Source organism: Myripristis murdjan, chromosome 6, assembly GCF_902150065.1.
Source record: "Myripristis murdjan chromosome 6, fMyrMur1.1, whole genome shotgun sequence".
NCBI lineage: Eukaryota > Metazoa > Chordata > Actinopteri > Holocentriformes > Holocentridae > Myripristis > Myripristis murdjan.
Window position 1 is genome coordinate 19,739,236 of NC_043985.1, and position 15,974 is coordinate 19,755,209.

Genomic DNA, 15,974 nt, shown 5'->3' on the forward strand with positions numbered 1-15,974 from the left:
TGTTTTTGGTGACAAACCTGTTTTTACCTTTACATTTCAGGTGTTGGTGTCATGTTTACAGTTTACTTTTTTTTTCTTCTCTTTTTTTTCTCATGGGAGTTGGCTTACAAATTAGGTAGATGTCTGACTTTTGCTGGTAGTGTGATCATCAGCCATGGTTTACAAATCAGAAACAGCAGGTCCATGCCCAAACAACAGCATTAAAGGTGCAGCCATTCAAATACATTGTGGTCCATTGCAACATAAGGTATTTATCATTCATGAACAGTTTCTTATTTTGTCATGTGTGTTGTACTCTTTTTTTTTGTCGATTATTTCAGTAATCATTACATAAATCACTTTACAAAAATAGTCCCAAATATTATTACACTTGCAGCATTGTCAGGACTGGAATCCAAAAAATATGATTGGCTCTTGTACTGTCAAGCAAACATCACCTGGCTAACTTTTACAAACAAAATCCCATTTAAAGTCAAAATGCAGATGATACATGCAGAACTGAGGGGCTGATCAGTCATCATAATTGAGGACCAACACCTTGATGTTTTTGCCCCTCTGTCAGCTCCCCAGTACACACAAACCTGTGCATATATACACTTGTATATGCAAATCCATGGCTGGTGGCGTCTTATGTAGTCTGCATCTTTCTATCTTGGGATTGGAGGTTGCTGTTTATTTACATACTATATAGAAATATATAAATATATATATAAATCCATGTGCCAAATCCAGTTCTTGTTCAGTCTGATCCATTCCGAACCATGTTTGTACTGTAGGTAACCTTCTGTACAAGTCAGTATAAAATATTGTTTCTCTCCAATAGTCCCTTGTAACTGGTGCCATTAAAAAATAAATAAAAAACTATTCAAACTTGAAATAAACACTTAATAAAAACGTGAGGTGACTTCTGGTGGTTTATGGCTTGACAGAGATTAATGTCACACTCTGCTTCACCAGAAACATAAATCTCACAATACTGACATCTAGAGGAGGCATGTTGACAGAGCAAGTGTAGATCCAACTGAAGGCTGATTCGTAGTCAGGTTTCTTAGTTAGTTCAATTAGTCAGGTTTATTTGGTCAATATGCCTTAAATTAAAATGTACATCAAAATGGACACACAAAAAACACAAGTCACAATTGAAATAATCCAATGTTTGTCAGATTACATGACAAAAACTGTACATAAATAGACAATGGTTAAAACAAACAGTGGGAACAGGTAAACAGCTGTAAAAACCAACAGGTTTAGAAGTGCAATCTTGGTGCAGAATCTTGGAGGTTAGATCCACTGGTTCTGGTCTGAGCTCATGCGTGAAAAGGCTGGTTTAAGGAAAGGTCTCTGGCTGGTCTGTGGGGTTGGGATGGCCATGAAGCCTGGTCTCCTGCCTGTCGGTGCGCTGGATGCTGAGTTCCTGGAGCCACGGCCTGCAGACTGGGGTTGAGCTTTTGAGCCGCCTCTAGAGCTGGATGATGACCACGATTTATTGTTGCTGTAGCCACGACTGAATCAACAAACCCACAGCAAGCACACAAAGGGGAAAAAAAACGGTTTCAGCCATGAGATTTGATGTTTTGACACACGACCTCTCAGAAAAACTCCTTGTCAAGTAAATAATGAAAAGTGAAACAAACTACAGACCCTTTAGAGTTGGTGTTCTTGTTGGGAAATCCTTTTTTCTTCTTGGCATACTTGAAGAAGGGGGCTTTCTTCCTCTTCTGTCCTTGGGCAGCGTGCTCACTGAAGTAGTTGGATTCTGTGTCGTCCCCATAATCATCATATTCATGTGTGCGTCCTCGAGTCGTGTCTATCCACCCATCAGACTCCACATTGCCGTCAGTCTGCTCCTCCACTGAGGAAGAGTTAAAACATAGCTGATACACTGCCATGTGCAGAACATGATGTGTATCCTGACAGTAGCTCAGCCAGTAAAGCAGATGTGGTACATTAATTTGAAAAAATATAAACACTTGAGTTCATCTCTTACCAGGTAGCTGCCACTCTGAGTATTTCTGCAGCAACTCTATGACCTCAGCTCCATACTTCTCCAGCTTGTCCTCTGTCACACCATCAATTTGCAGAAGGACTTCAGGGTCAGCAGACAGTGTCTCTGTTCATAGTGGAAAAAAGTTTGACAAGCAATTCAAATTTTGTTCAAATCGAATTAAACTCTAATTTAAAAGCCTACTGTTGATAAAATCAGGAAATACAGTCAGCAATTAATCGCATAACAGTCAGAAATTACCTGCTATCTTTTTCAAGGTGGCAGTGGAGAAGATGTTGTAGTAGTGAATGCCAAACACTTTGCCCAGCTGTTTGCACAGATCTGTCAGCTCTTTCAGGCACTTCTGAACCATCTCCTCTCTCTTGGAGACGTTCTTAGCCACAGCAGCCTTGTGTTTCCTGATGCTCGATGCACTCTCTGTCTCATAAAACTCCACCTGGAACAGGACAACAGGCAATTAGTGATGTGAGTTTTGAGCAGCACCAAACAGCTAAATAAATGTGGCTCTTCACACTGCTATAAAGCCAACGGCATATGAGCTAAACTGAGTGGTGATGTGGGACCTGCATGTGTCCAGACAGGATGTTCATGGCCTTGGGTCCAGCAGAGATGTAAGCGACTGCCTGGCCGTTGTTGGTGATGTAGAGGTCCTCCACCAGGGCGTTGTCCAGAACCAGCTTCTTGAAGAGACGGTCAGCGTTGTGCCTGGAGTAAGCTGCTCCCATCCCAAACATTCCTGTCTGGATCTTTGCAGATTTAGACCCTGACAAAGAAAAACAAAAGACAACTCAAACAACCTTTCAAAGTCTCCCTTATGAAAACATTCAGTTTTTGTCCACTGGAAATATGAACCTATGTACAGCTCTTAAAGCTTGTATAGGTAAAGTTGCAGAAAGGGCAGAACTTTGTCAAAGATTTGAAGTCAAATAGATTCTCCAACCCTCTCACCTGAGATTCAGTACCTCTGCCAAGTCCCTCATGCACACTCATGCAAGAGGCCGATGCAGAACAGTATTTGACTAACCGGCTGCCTTCTCTGTCATTCTACAGCTAAGGTAAGCTAAGCTAAACTTCCATCGCAAGAGTTAGCTTTAGTTAGTTTGTTTGGGGAGACAAGCAAGCATCTGCAGTGGTAGTGCACAAGATGTGATTTGCACTGTAGTTGCATTGCCTGTTTGAGGTGATTGTTTTTTTTTTTTTTTAATTTGCACAGAAGCATTTTTAATAAATGAGGTTACAGCCCCAGGAACAGCCCAGATTTTTTTTTTTCCCTCAGTGAATTTAGTGTGGCTCAGATCCTCTGTGTATAATGACTGGTCAAAACTGTGTAGAAAGTTACCTTCAATATCTTCCATACAATCATGCTAACCTCATGGCCATAATACAGTTGAATGCAACATGCATTAAGCTGTATGTTGTATTACAAGTACCTAGGAAGATGTCCACCAGCATGTTGAGAGTCAGCCGGTTTTGCTGAGCAGTCTTTCCATATCTTGCTCCAACCTTCTCACAATTCTCCTGGACAAACCTCAAAATCTTCTTCACATCTTCAGTAACATTTCTCATCTTGAATTGCTGTAAAATACACAGCAATTTTCATGAGTAATGAAAAACCTGGAAATAGATTAATTTTTATGTTTTTGATGAAAGAAGAAATTAATCTTACATTGGGTTTGGCACAATTGTCACAGGTGACGTCTGGGTGGTCCTTGCAGAAGCTGGCTTTGAATTTGTGCTCTCCAAAGTAGGCGAGCAGCTGAATCCTTCGGCACTCCATCACATTTTCACAGAAATGCACCATGCTGTGTAGGTTGTTGAAATGAGTGACTTTGGCTTGTCTGTCACCTTCTTTATCCACTGTGATTAAAAGAAAAAGAACCCATTTAAATTTGAACCACCTAAATCATAAATGTAATCATTTTCAAAATGGAAACATGCTAGGAGCCATTTCATAAGCCACAGGATAGGCAATTAACAAAAAAGATAAATAACTAAAAAGATAAACATATGTAATCAAACATATTTTGCACTTTTATATTTTAGCCACATACTGCTGATAATCCTCTTGATGCGGACAACATCAGTATACGAGTAAAAGAGAATACAGTGAGAGATCTCCCCATCTCTGCCAGCTCTCCCTGACTCCTGGTAGTAGCCCTCCACTGACTTAGGGAGACTGGCGTGGATGACGTAGCGCACATCAGGCTTGTCGATGCCCATGCCAAAGGCTATGGTGGCACAAATAACCTGGCAGACAGAGGTATCACAATGAAAAAGGCAAAGTAAGTGTGTGTGTGTGTGTGTGTGTGTGTGTGTACACTTGCATTGTGAAACTTTCTGACATCTGCTGGGATACAAAATCTTACCATTAGTTCTATAAATACTAAACTTTATTTTAAAAAAAGCAAACAAAACCAAAACATCAACCATTGTCTTAATTTATACAACACATTCAGTGGGAGGTGAACTCACCTGGCAGCCATCTTGATTGATCCACTTGCTCTGCACATATTCTCTGTCGCTGTCACTCAGGCCGGCGTGATACGACAGAGCTAATAGGCCCGCCCTCTGCAGACTCTCAGCCATGGTGTCACAGTCATTACGGGACAGGCAGTACACAATGCCTGAGTCACCTGCAGTGCACAGCGGATGGAGGTTAATACACAGAGGAAAACACAGAGCAAGCTGGTAATTATTGCAAATTAAGCCCACAGGATGATTCAAGACCCCCGAAACACAGTGGAGCACTCTCTTGCTTCTTATGAATGATATTGACACAATGAGGTCTGGGGTGCCTTCCTCAGCCCGCTACCAGTGTCCAGTTCCAGAAGTGAATAATGGATGAATAGATGGAGACTGGCCAACATGAATTTAATATTGTTCAATGCAGCACAATAAAACCAGGGGAAAATATGGATCAGGACTACTAAAAGTATCACTGAATCATTTACGTGGATAGTGCTTCTTGATCCAGTTGATGCAGTCCTCGTCAACCTTCTTAGGTTTCTTGGGCAGCACAGCATACTTGAGGTTGGTTCGATTGAAACTCATGGTAAACCTGAAAACATAACAGATGAAAATTTACAGTTACTGTTGTCTGGTTGCTGTCAACATTTACAAAGGAGGGCAGCTGCTAAGTCCAAGCACGCCATGGCCTGATGTGGAACACATACACCTGTGGCCGGGTCATCTGCAGCTGGTGAAGGATGTCTTTCTGGACACGTGGAGTGGCAGTGGCTGTCAGAGCCATCATGGACACTCTGGGAAATTTCTGACGCAGCTCATGCAACTTCTTGTAGTCCGGGCGGAAGTCGTGGCCCCACTGAAAGGTGGAACGACATGGAGGTTACTGACAATGCCTTTTCCCTCAATAAAACTGCAAATACTGTATAAGTAATTAACAGAAACATACCTGACTGACGCAATGGGCCTCATCTATGACAAACCGGGCCAAAAGGCCTCGCTCATACAAGTTCTGCAGGGCATTGATCAGCCTGTTGCTCGCACTCACCTTGGGGAAAAGAAGAGAAGTGTCTGGCTTGAGTAACATGAACATTTTTATCATCTTTTTAACATATGATAACGATTACAACATAGATTTATTAATCATACATAACTCACCTTTTCAGGAGTGACATAGAGCAGCTTAATGATGGGGTCTTTCTTGGACAGCTGCATGTAAATCTTCCCTGCCTCACTATCAGTTTTATCACCAGACAGACTTGTAGCTGGGATCTAAAATGCACAAAATCACAAAACAACAAAAAAGTTTGTAAAAAAAAAAAATAAATAAAATAATAATAATAATAATAATAATATAAAAAAAGCACTTGTTGACTTTGAAAATGCAACATACATTATCATCACATTCCTCTCAGCTCCAAAAGATCAAGTGGCAACAAAAACACTTACATCCAGAGTGGTGAGTTTCTGGACCTGGTCTACAATAAGTGATTTGAGAGGGGAGACCACCACAGTGACTCCTGGAGACAAGCAGGCAGGCAGCTGGTAGCACAGGCTTTTACCCCCACCTAGAGAAATTAAAACATGGTGCAGAGTGAATTTACCCTAGAGCTCTGTTCACAGATCAGGTTTTTAGCATGACTCAATCGCTTTTCAAATTAACAGGTATGGCTAATGTTTGTTAAGGTTCATGTTAAGGTTAACTCAGGCAAGTAAACAGTTGCAAGTTTTCGAAGTTTGACCGGCCAGCTCCTTCCCCTTCATGAGAACAAGTGCCTCACTGGGAGTGTTCCTCTTCAAAATGAATGAAGTGTAACAGGCCCAGCAAACAACACAATTTTGAGCAGCAAGCAAAAGATGAGAAGTCTTTTGAAGGATGCACAGCAATACAGTTTCCCTCAGCACTGTATGTTTGTTTATACATCTGGTTAGTGAAGAATTTGTCTAGTGAAACAGAAACAAAATAGTTCCATCAGTTAACAAGCAAGCAGGCCAGAAAAGAGCATCAATATGAACTCCTCAATAAACCCTGTGTCGTGCATCCTTCCAAACATTTTTCAGCTTTTGGTTGCTGCTCAAAATCATTTCTGGCATATAAAATACCACTGAGGAGGTTGATAACCCAAACAATCACTTTAAGGTTAGGGTAAAATCAAAATCTAGCCTGGGCTCAGCATCAACTTCACCTGGGAACATTAAAAGTCATAACCTAAGTTGATCTTCTAAATCTACTGTTTTGCTGCAAAGTTCAACAAGTGTGTTTCTGTCCCATATATAATCATTACCAACCTGTGGGCATCAGAACAAATGTGTCTTCTCCCAGCAGCGTAGCATTAATCGCTTCGAGTTGATTGAACCTGAACTGATGAAGACCAAAACGCTTGTGAAAGATCTTCATCATCTCTGACGAGTGGGGGAAACTGAACCCTCTAAAGCGATCATGGGCAGGGTTTCTGAAGTTGGGTTCTGCCATGTACAGCATAAAAACAACACAGTTTTTACTGTAAGATCAAGAACACAACATACTACAATTGACATAATTCTTCATTAAAAGAAAACAAACATTAAAAAAAAAGCAGCTGGATTTACATGAGACTAACCTGGGGAGCAAACCATTGAAGGCTTGGGTGAAGGGGCCGGTGTTGCTGGCTTTCTTTCCCATGATGACTTGCTTGCCCCCCCTTCTTTGACTGTTTTAGTCACAGTGATGGAGTTTGACACCGAAGAGCTCGCAGGTTCATCAAAGTAATCAGGGATATCTGAGTCAGCCAAGTCGTCGATGTCAAAGTCATCAATATAGAAATCATCTGGTTCTGTGTTTTCTGTTGCTTTAATGTCCGCTGAGGTTCTGGCTGTACTATCACTTACACTCATTCGTGAAACTGCCCGAGAACTCTTAGGTGAGTAAAATAAATCTGAGTCATCAAATACTGTTGTTGTGTTCTTGGAGAAATTATAGGAGTGGTTTGTGAAACTTAATGCTGATGGAGAATCACAGGTGCTCTGATTTCCAGCAGATGTTCTCCCATGGTCTCCAGTGATATCAGGCTTGACACTATTAATAATGCTGCCAGAGTCTTCAAACACACTGCAGTCATAGTCCACAGAGACGCCTGAAGATCTCTTGCACTGAAGAAACTTCTTGGAGGTGTCTATTCTATCCGAAGGCACAGAGGCTATGGATGACATGATGTCAGGACTGTCGCAAGTCAGTGAAGACTTTTCTTTAAAACTGGTTTCCAAAATCATAGTACTATCTGGCTGCTGGTTAGATGACGTGTCACTGCCATTTACAAGAATCCTTTTCCTGGGGGCGAAAAGGCAAATACCAGCAATTAAACTGAGATGTCAAAAACAATGAAGTGTAGGCTAGGTGGTGGCTGTTCAAATGTACACTACCTTTGAGCCCTTTTCAGCAGAAGCTCGGTTCCACAGGACAGAGCAATCAGTTCATGTTCAGGAATGGAGTCAACCAGACTGCAAATGGACTCCATGATAATGAAGAGTTCCTCATCTGGGAAGTGATTACAAGAGATAAACAAATGAATAAACAAGCCTGAACCTGGCTTAGGCAAATCAGAAAATGCTGCAACACCCACTTGCTTTCTCTTTACGGTGGCACTTAGATACTTCATTCAGGATTGTGATGGGTGCCTTTGTTTTTACTGGGATATCTCGACTTTCAGAATCAGCCAACTTCAATCTGCGTGGAGTAGAAACATCAGCAGTTAATGAACATTATTTACTGCTGATTACAACGTGGATCCTGGATTGCTACCAGGACATTCACTGCTTCTCTTTTGTCCAGACTACAGAGAACATAGGAGGTAAATAAAGCATATATGCTATATTAGAGCAATAATAATAATAATAATAAATTTTATTTGTAATGCACTTTACATTTAACAATCTCAAAGTGCTACAGAGGAGAAAGAAGAAAAAAATAATATAGAAATGAGCAATCTTTATTGTAATTATGGATACTTAATGATACAACAGGTGTAAGCTAAAGCTGCTGACACTGCAAAAGTTCCCACAATCGCTGTAAAGATTTCCCTCCTGGGTACTACAGTTTTTATGCAAGGTGCCAATATGAACTGACACAAAAGTTTTACTGAAATTAATATTTATTAATGAGAATAGAGAATTAGAAGAAAAAAAAAACTACGCAGTTCCATAGTTACCACAGAAAACACCGCGTCACGTTTTACAAAAATCATCAGCACAGTTGCAATGAGCCTTCAACCTACTGGACAGCTTGAGTGAAACAACACATTTAAAAAAAAAAAAAAGCTCAGTAGTTTAGTCTGATTTCAGACTTTATTCAAGTAATCCAATAACCATGTTGCTCTTTGTGATAGGTCTGTACCAACTTTTCTATTCACATTCATTGTTCTTGTTTGTTTTTAACTGTTATCATTATGTTATGCTTTACTTTTACTTATTGCTTTATCTTCTTTACCATGTTATTTTGTATTGCTTGTTTGCTGTCTTGTGAAATGCATAATGGCCTTGGCTGACTTGAAAGTTCATTAGAAATAAAATGTATTGTTATTATTACTACTACTACTACTACTATTACTACTACTACTATTGCAACATTATCACATGTCAAAGCAGCCTAAAATTGTTAACAAAGTAGGCTACTAATAGGCTAATAAGTGTTGTTATACACCAAATTGAAAGAGAAATCATTTTAATGTCTCAGTAAAGTTAATAATGCAATAGGCACAAACCTTTTCCTTCTTGTAGAACTGGAATAGCTGATTTCATCGTGGACTGGGGAAGGGGGAATGAAATCTGGGTCATCGTCAGCTATCATCAAGCTGTCACCAACTTCTATGACATCTGGATCGATCCATGTATCGCCTGCAAGGTTAAAAGAGGCAACAGATATATTCCAGAGACTTACTTTCATTTGACAGTCAACATATGAATGACATACAGATAGCTACTCGCCTGTACTATCTTTAAGGGGCCCAGACACTCCAACACTCTCTTCTTCACTGTCACTTGTGACAGACTTCAGCTGAGCAAGTGGCTGTTTTCGAGTCCTTTTAATGGGCGAATCCTCCAGCTCCCACTCTGCTGATTCCTCAATGGGACTGTGTATAGGGGACACACTGTGTACCACTTCATCCATTTTGCCACTAGATTGTTCTCTTCCAGTAAGACTACTCTTGTCTGCCGTGTTGCTGCTGACCTCTGGAGCCACAATCTCAAGAGAGGCATCTTGGTTTAATGTCTGTGTCAGTTCTTCTTCTTCCTCATTGGAAAACGATGCTGACTTGCCACTCTTCCCTGAGGCTCCTGGACCGACTAAACCATTTTTTCCTTTGGCAGAGGTTTCAAAGTCATCAAGGTCATCCCATTCATCCACTGGGCAACCAAAAGATGACTCCAAACTTGGAGAATTGGTGTTGTCATGTTTCGTGCCAGAAGCAGACACCTTTGTAGCAGGGACGGGTAACACAGGTTGTGATGCATTGGGAGAGTTTAGTGTTGAGCTGAGGGAGTCCGACTTGGCTTTTGAATTAACCGAGAAGAAGCTGTTGATTTTGGCAGGAGGTCTCTGGGGCTTGTTTGAAAACGTCAAAGGAGATTTTGTCAGAAAACTGTTGGGTGGAATATTGACACTCCTGTTTGCCAAAGCATCTGAGTTGTTTACCTTCGTCGGGTCCGCCTTAGGTGTGCCAGATGTGGACTTCTTTTTGAAAGAAAAGGCCCTGAAAAGGAGAGGAGTTGATGAAAATGTATGTAACAGTGTGTCTCTAACAGCACCGTTTAACCTCGTCGTGCAAATAATTACGCTGTTTCATCTTTGACAGACGCGGGCACTGATAGCCCCAGTCTAAATGATAAGTAATGTTAGCTTGCAGTCAATGAGCAGATAGCTTCCAACTGTAGCTTTGGCTAACTTGGAAAACTCACCCCGGTTTAGGTTTAGCCAAGGACAGCTTGCTCTGAGCAGCACTGCTGTGCCTCGCCAGCTGCTCCTTCAAATTATTTAGTGGAAGACTGGACATCTTTGGGAAGTGGCGCTAATGACCTGACGAACACACGTTAGCTTGTTTAGCCTAACTTAGCATAGCGTATCTGTTTACAAACTTGTGAACAACTTCTGCATCGCTGACAAGGGAGGAAAACATCCGCTTCGGCGTTGGTTTTTCTTGCAGCAGGATTGTAATTCGCCAGAGTGAGTCGACGACCTTGCCTTGGCAGTATTTATGTACGTTTCCATCAGTGTTCCCACATAGAAAGTCAGGGCGAAAAGAAGACAACAGATTTGTGTTGCGTGTTTAGCGCCTATTCGGCGAGCTTGCTCCTCATTGGCTGAGAGCTGGCCGGAATAAGGAATGAGAATTCTGGGAAATGTAGGCGTATACGACTGGCGCAACACGAGCAGTTATAAACGTGTAAATGTCACTTTTGTGTGTGTGTGTGTGTGTGTGTGTGTGTGTGTGTGTGTGTGTGTGTGTGTGTGTGTGTGTAAATGTCACTTTTAACGCACTTTTAAAAACGGAAATGGAATCACTATATGGTTAATAAGATAATATGCTTAATAGTTTTAAGTAATATCTCCTGTGCAGGGGCCCTTTTCTAACCGAGAAATGAACCCAGCCACTGCACTTATTATATTCATAACCGCGACTCTGAAAACCACAGGCCAGCATCCCAGTGCAAGATGTTTTAAGATGTGTTAATAAACCTGGGTTCTCCAACAACACACAGTTTAGTCTGCATGGTTACCTGGCATAAATTGTGCAGGAATCCATCAAATAAGGTCTGAACAGCAATGTCAGGCAGTTAAGTTTGTCTAGTTTTAAAGAGCCATTAATTATTATTATGCATGCTCTTTGTTTTTGTTTAACTTCACAGCATTTCAGGGACTATACTTTATGCATTGGCATTTTGTTTCAGTGTAAGGTTAGATTATCAGGATGTATCTTGCATTATTTGTGTGATGATGAATATCAGTCATACGATCAGTTAGCCACTCACATTATTTCGTAATGCCCACACACCCTGCATCCTGTGAACATCTGCAACTACATTGTGATGAAAGACTCAGATGACCAGATGACCTGAGTAAAAAAGTTTTATTACTGTATATGGTAACAAGAAACACCATGACAATGATCAGTTCCTCTTAGGCAGCAATTCAATGAAGTAGACTTTTTGATGAAGATCAAAGATGATATATAGGAGGATATTGGTATTGGTTGGTATAAAATCATATGATCCATCCACAAAACTATTTCACTTAGTGTTAGGATGGAAAAAACGATTGTAGTCAATATTCAAACAGACACCACTGATTTGTTCATTAAAAAAAAAAAAAAAAAAATCAGGAATCAAGGAAAAAAAATCTCAGCTTCCATCTCCCTTTTCTGCCCTTTGCAGCTTGATATCATCAACAATTCACACCACAGGAAAAGATGAGCAGGCAGCCAGTCCACACATGTTCTTCCCACGTTCAATGAGAAAATATCTGTAAGAGGAGCACAGCATTGTCGTTATACTCCCATTGATATCTTCAATTACATTTCCTAAAACAAGATTACACTGAGGACATACCCCTGGATCCCCCAGCCGGTGCCCCATGAATTCTTCACAATCCAGTATGGTTTCCCATTCTCCTGACCATACCCAACAGCCAGCACTGCATGGTTCACCTTGTCTGTGGTGCTGTGGCATGTAGTGCTACAAGAGAGAGGAGAAACCAGACATGTGACTTTTCATGGACATGGAATGAGGAAATGAATGGTACTGACTGTGATGGCCTTTCTTTGAGTGTAAGAAACTTTATACAATATGCATTGTGCAGAGACCTTCTTGTTTTTCCACTTTGATTAAATATTAAGAGGCAGTGCTCTCTCTGATCTTTATTTATAGCAGTGGTGATTGGAGGTAAAAGTTTGTTCATTTCTACCCTCTGTTCCCTTTTTTGGTTCCACTTTTAGGTCTGGTGTACGATGCTCTGCAAAAAATGCAACACTTCATGTTGACGCTACTAAGTCTAATTTGGTACACGTTTGTTTTTCTACAGGAAATGTGACTAAATTACATTATTTGAATATTGTTTCCAACAGTGGCAGCAGATTTCTTGTTGCGACAGTCCACTACTAATGAATTATTTGTATCTGTAATATTGCTAAGGCATAATCATTCACGGGTGAAGATGAGGAGGACATGTTGGTTTATGTACTGTGGCGGGTGTGCATCTGATAAATCCAGCTTTTTATCCTGTAAATCAGAAATGAATACAAGACAGGACAAACAATTTACCAGAACAAATATAAATATGACAATATTACTCTAATTCTCACCTGCTGTACACACCGTCTCGATAACTCATGAAATCAGAGGTCACCTCAAAGGCAAAGCTGACCGGATTATGTGTGGCGACTGCATCCACCATGCCCATTTCGTCATACTGCCATGTAACAGAATAGCAACACCTGAGCAAAACTGGATCAAGTTACATAAACATTTGCTTTGCTTAGACACATAGATACACACTTACCGCTGTTATGTTCACCACTTCCTTAACAGAAACAGCTGCCAGTTCAGGCTTATACTGGCAATCACCCTCCTGATGGAACAAAAAAAGTATTTGATGTCTTGATGCCATTACTGCAAAGCATTCCAGTAAATCATTATTTGTTATTCTTTAAGTCAGCTCTGTTTATGTATGAGGGCAAATCTGTCACTTACCTCAGCTGTGTATGGGTAGTCCTGCTCTGTCATGAGTCCTTTGCTGTACTTGATGTACTCAAATGCTTGACTGGGAAGACCGCTGAAAGAGAAATAAAGATCTCGCTTGAGGACTAAATTCTATAGAAACAGTTATTGTTGTAAAGGCAGCAATACAAATACAGCCTCAATAGTACTGTCCCATTGTGGAGTCCCTGTTTAACCTGACCATTTTTTTTTTCTCTTTTAACATTTGTAACAGATTTGGGGGATTTTTTCCATGTGCGCACCGACAATCTAAAACTGGTAGTTCCGGCTAGGATGGCACTGCTACAGTATGTAAGACAGGCTGGCTTTGTATGGCTTTGCTAGAATATGCTGATGTGTGTCTGGTATTTTGTTTTGCTTCCTCATAGGACGTTAGTGAACTCGAGATAGGCTCATTCTCTGTAAAGTCCCTCTTGCTTGCAAATAACAACTCGAAACGAGCCTAAGAAGTTACACTCACCCGTTACATCCATGGTTGTTGAAGTTCTGGGCACAGTCCACCAGTTGTTGCTCTGACTAAACAACATAAAAGTAGGTTACAATGGTGAATGAAAGAGTATAATTAAATTTTACCTCTGTCATACAGCCACAGAGGGGCAAAAATGATAGTAAATGTCCATAATAACAACTTAAGTGACGTTATCAGCAACTGTAAAAACACTGCAGTACAAGAGCGGCACTTTTGAAAGAGAAGTGAAAATGAATCACCAGTAGTGGGAGTTTCCCAGTGGCAATGGCTGTAACCGACTCCAAACAACCGGTGGTAGAGAAAGTCCAGCAACTCCCACAAGGTCCCTTTTGTGCAAAATCAATCAATCAATCAATACATTTATAGACTAAGACCTGAGAAAAACACATAGACGAATGTTAGGACAACACTAGGGCTAATGTCAGCATTTGATTATAATATTCACTGTCACCCTTCAAAGCCTATGACAGAATAAATCTGCTATGTTCCACTTGCAACAATGTTTTTGACCATTGAGATCAACAGCAATGTACCTGATTCTTCACATGTGTCACGTAATTTCCCTTCTTTCTCCAGTCAATTGAGTCCGGATACGGTCCGTTGCTGCTTAAGTAGTTTCCTTTGGTGGCAGAGCAGTTCTGAATTTGAAAGTATGTGAACAAAAACAACTGACTCTCCACTCCTCTGCAACACATGATATGCAAACTTATTCCTGCAGCATAAAATATGCAAACGGCTTCCTGCATACCTGTGGCTCAGTCAAGAGAAAGGATTTCCTAAATTCACCGAAAGTCATGTCAGAAAACTGATTCAGCCCCACTGTAAGATGGGATCAAACAAGGCTCGATCACAATTCAATATTTGCAAGGGGCCAAACAAAAATGATCTGATACAAGAAAACGAGAAGTTCCTACTTGTGAAAGAGTGATTCCCCTCATTGTGCTTGTCAATCCTCCTCTTGTTCTCTGTGAATATCTGAAGTCTCAGGTAGTACTCCTCCAAGTCATACATTTTGTTGTACTGTAAATCAGGTAAATTGCTAATTCAGTATTGTTTCAGGCAGTCAACCGCTCTTTAACAATACTGTTAAGATAAACAACATTTTTACACAGTAATCAGTCCATATGGGTGTAAGGGCCATGAGATGAGTTTGCATTCACAATTACAGTAATCCAGTTACAATTTATAGAGGGACAGAATACATGTCACACCACAGTGATAACCACATAGAAAATAAAATAAAAAATACCATTAAGTATGATAGGTCACACTTTAAGCTCAATTGTGAGCACTTTAAGTCCATAAGTAGTTCCAATTGGACTTTAAGTATTGCCATGTTACTATCACTGTGGTATTAATATTACAGTGATTTTACAGTAATAGTGAAGCATCCTCATTGGAAAAAGTTCAGTTCACATATTGCCATATAGATAACATTTGATAGAATTACCTGTGCCATCCATGACTTGAAATGAGCTTCGTCTGAAAACAAATCATATTGCCCCAAATAAATGCAAGAGGTTACGGTGCATTAAAAACACACACTTTGTAACTGCACAAAATACAGTGCGCTTTCCCCCTGCCGTAATTATGAAAGTGAAAGTGTTTTTAAAATGCTAAAATTTGCACAATTCGCCGCAGAAAAGTGGTGGTCGCAACGGCTTACCTTGCTCGGTGAGGGGAAAAGCCGCAGTTAATGCGGACACAAAAACAAAGGTAAAAGTAAAGAAACTTGAAGCCTTCATGTTGACTGCGTGTCCGCCTGCAGCCGGTGACTTACTGTACAATAAAGAGAGTGAAGTTAACAGGGAAGTAGATGAGGAGTCACGAGGTTCACACCGCCTATTCCTCAGAATTCCCCTTTATTATTCCTGTTGTGCAATATCATAATGATAACAAAAACAAACAAAACAAAACAAACAAAAAAAAAAAATTAGTCAATAATCTGGCCAAATTATCTCGTGTATTTTGATACCTACATTGTGTAGTATATGTGGAATGTAGGATTGGACCTCTTCAACTCTTGCCACTCCCAACTGCAGAGATTACTGTGCTGCTGGGCTCTTTTCAGAACTATCAGACTTTTCATAAAGTTTAGTGGATATACCAAGGTTTCTAATGATACCAAATTTGTGTTGCTGAATTAAAGGAATATGCCAACATTTTGGGCAAAATACCTTTTTTTTAATGACTTACCCAGACTTGGACAACATGTTTGATACCATTATACCACACTATTAATTCAAATACACACGATACATTGTGTAAATAAGACAGACTTCAAGTCTTTTT

At 40.4% G+C, this 15,974-nt stretch overlaps 2 protein-coding genes across 3 annotated transcripts; both read right to left on the minus strand.

Moving 5' to 3' along the window:
• Positions 1-1,039: 1,039 nt before the first annotated feature.
• blm (BLM RecQ like helicase) lies at positions 1,040-10,768 on the minus strand. 2 transcript variants are annotated; one of them, XM_030054281.1, is made up of 22 exons: positions 10,400-10,768; positions 10,137-10,194; positions 9,428-10,046; positions 9,205-9,337; positions 8,068-8,171; positions 7,868-7,982; positions 7,069-7,775; positions 6,758-6,934; positions 5,918-6,036; positions 5,627-5,740; positions 5,418-5,516; positions 5,179-5,327; positions 4,957-5,063; positions 4,478-4,638; positions 4,057-4,252; positions 3,672-3,862; positions 3,436-3,580; positions 2,569-2,768; positions 2,246-2,441; positions 1,988-2,110; positions 1,642-1,852; positions 1,040-1,504 (listed from the first exon to the last, which is right to left on the minus strand). In XM_030054281.1, the coding sequence occupies exons 1-22, from the start codon at positions 10,492-10,494 to the stop codon at positions 1,282-1,284; spliced, it is 4,242 nt and encodes a 1,413-aa protein (XP_029910141.1). In that variant the 5' UTR covers positions 10,495-10,768; the 3' UTR covers positions 1,040-1,281. The 2 variants fall into 2 exon arrangements, with proteins under 2 accessions (XP_029910141.1, XP_029910140.1); XM_030054280.1 differs by having other exon boundaries at positions 9,428-10,194.
• A 786-nt stretch (positions 10,769-11,554) lies between these two features.
• On the minus strand, positions 11,555-15,467 carry ctsh (cathepsin H). The gene is made up of 12 exons (XM_030054282.1): positions 15,349-15,467; positions 15,133-15,164; positions 14,597-14,702; positions 14,431-14,501; positions 14,216-14,320; positions 13,922-14,008; positions 13,674-13,729; positions 13,187-13,268; positions 12,996-13,064; positions 12,799-12,905; positions 12,047-12,172; positions 11,555-11,960 (listed from the first exon to the last, which is right to left on the minus strand). The coding sequence occupies exons 1-12, from the start codon at positions 15,425-15,427 to the stop codon at positions 11,891-11,893; spliced, it is 990 nt and encodes a 329-aa protein (XP_029910142.1). The 5' UTR covers positions 15,428-15,467; the 3' UTR covers positions 11,555-11,890.
• Between the last annotated feature and the right edge of the window lie 507 nt (positions 15,468-15,974).

Coding starts and splice junctions, on each gene's coding strand:
- ctsh (XM_030054282.1), bottom strand. CDS start 15,427: ATGAAGGCTTCAAGTTTCTTTACTTTTACCTTTGTTTTTGTGTCCGCA. Junction 13,730..13,921: donor CTGGGAAACTCCCACTACTG/GTGATTCATTTT, acceptor TATGTTGTTTAG/TCAGAGCAACAACTGGTGGA. Junction 13,065..13,186: donor ACTACCCATACACAGCTGAG/GTAAGTGACAGA, acceptor TTGTTCCATCAG/GAGGGTGATTGCCAGTATAA.
- blm (XM_030054280.1), bottom strand. CDS start 10,494: ATGTCCAGTCTTCCACTAAATAATTTGAAGGAGCAGCTGGCGAGGCAC. Junction 7,776..7,867: donor CTGCTGAAAAGGGCTCAAAG/GTAGTGTACATT, acceptor TTTCGCCCCCAG/GAAAAGGATTCTTGTAAATG. Junction 3,581..3,671: donor ACAATTGTGCCAAACCCAAT/GTAAGATTAATT, acceptor TGTATTTTACAG/CAATTCAAGATGAGAAATGT.